At 32.7% G+C, this 968-nt stretch overlaps 1 protein-coding gene across 1 annotated transcript in view; it reads left to right on the plus strand.

The window, feature by feature from the left end:
* Positions 1-6: 6 nt before the first annotated feature.
* Positions 7-968, plus strand: part of LOC103609737 (putative coiled-coil domain-containing protein 144C) — a gene marked incomplete at its 3' end in the record, with an annotated part of 7,715 nt that continues 6,753 nt past the window's right edge. Inside the window, exon 1 of the mRNA XM_008594023.1 lies at positions 7-630. Within this exon, the coding sequence (XP_008592245.1) occupies positions 121-630 (510 nt within the window). The remainder of the gene's footprint in view (positions 631-968) is intronic.

A 968-nucleotide genomic window follows, 5' to 3' on the forward strand; every position in this document is an offset into this window, starting at 1 on the left:
TCATACCGTTCTAGACTGGCTGCTGCTATCCAAGATCGTGATCAAAGTCAGACATCTAAAAGGGAACGAGAACTTGCTTTCCAGAGAGCAAGTGCTGAGAGGTTTCATTTACAGGAAAAAATGAATTTTAATATATCTGTCCTAAAAGATAAGAATGAATTTCTTTCTCAGCAAATTTCTAAAGCTGAAAGTAAAACTGATAGCCTAGAAATTGAGCTCCATCGCATAAGAGATGCTCTCAGAGAAAATACTTTGGTCTTAGAATGTATGCAAAGAGACCTAAGCCAAATACAGTGTCGAATGAAGGAAATTGAACACTTTTATCAAAATGAACAAAGCAAAGTGAATAAATGCATTGGAAATCAGGAATCTGTAGAGGAGAGAATATCTCAACTGCAACGTGAAAATTGTTTTCTTCGACAGCAACTGAATGAGGCTCGCAACAAAGCTGATCATAAAGCAAAGATAGTAATTAATTTCCAATGCCAGTGTTGTGGTACTGTAAGAACACTTCAAGTTCAGAGTGAAAAAACAACTCTTATACTAGAAAAGAGAAGCGAGCAGTTCATCAATGAACGTAATCATTTAAAAGAAAAACTGCGTCAGCATGAAAATGAGGAAAAAATAGAAGTAAGTATGAAGAAAGATATGTATTTTTCAGACTTGCTGAAACTAAATTCAAAGTTATATTTGATTACGGCTAAATGTTGAACCTAATTGAATGTAAAAAATAATAGATTGTAAATGTATTGGCTGTATTGACTTAGAAACATTTCTTGTTTCCAGCAAATAAAAGTTAGACCTGAGAGATGCTTTACTTTGAGTAAAGATATTGTGTCACCTATAAAATGTTGTGAGATTAAATTACAAATTGCTAATAGATATAGACATATTAGTAATGAAATCTTAACCTGCTCAAAATAATTTTAATGTCTTTGAGTTGTCATATTTTAACACCACAATGAAGC

This window comes from Galeopterus variegatus, unplaced genomic scaffold (assembly GCF_000696425.1).
Source record: "Galeopterus variegatus unplaced genomic scaffold, G_variegatus-3.0.2 Scaffold10025, whole genome shotgun sequence".
NCBI lineage: Eukaryota > Metazoa > Chordata > Mammalia > Dermoptera > Cynocephalidae > Galeopterus > Galeopterus variegatus.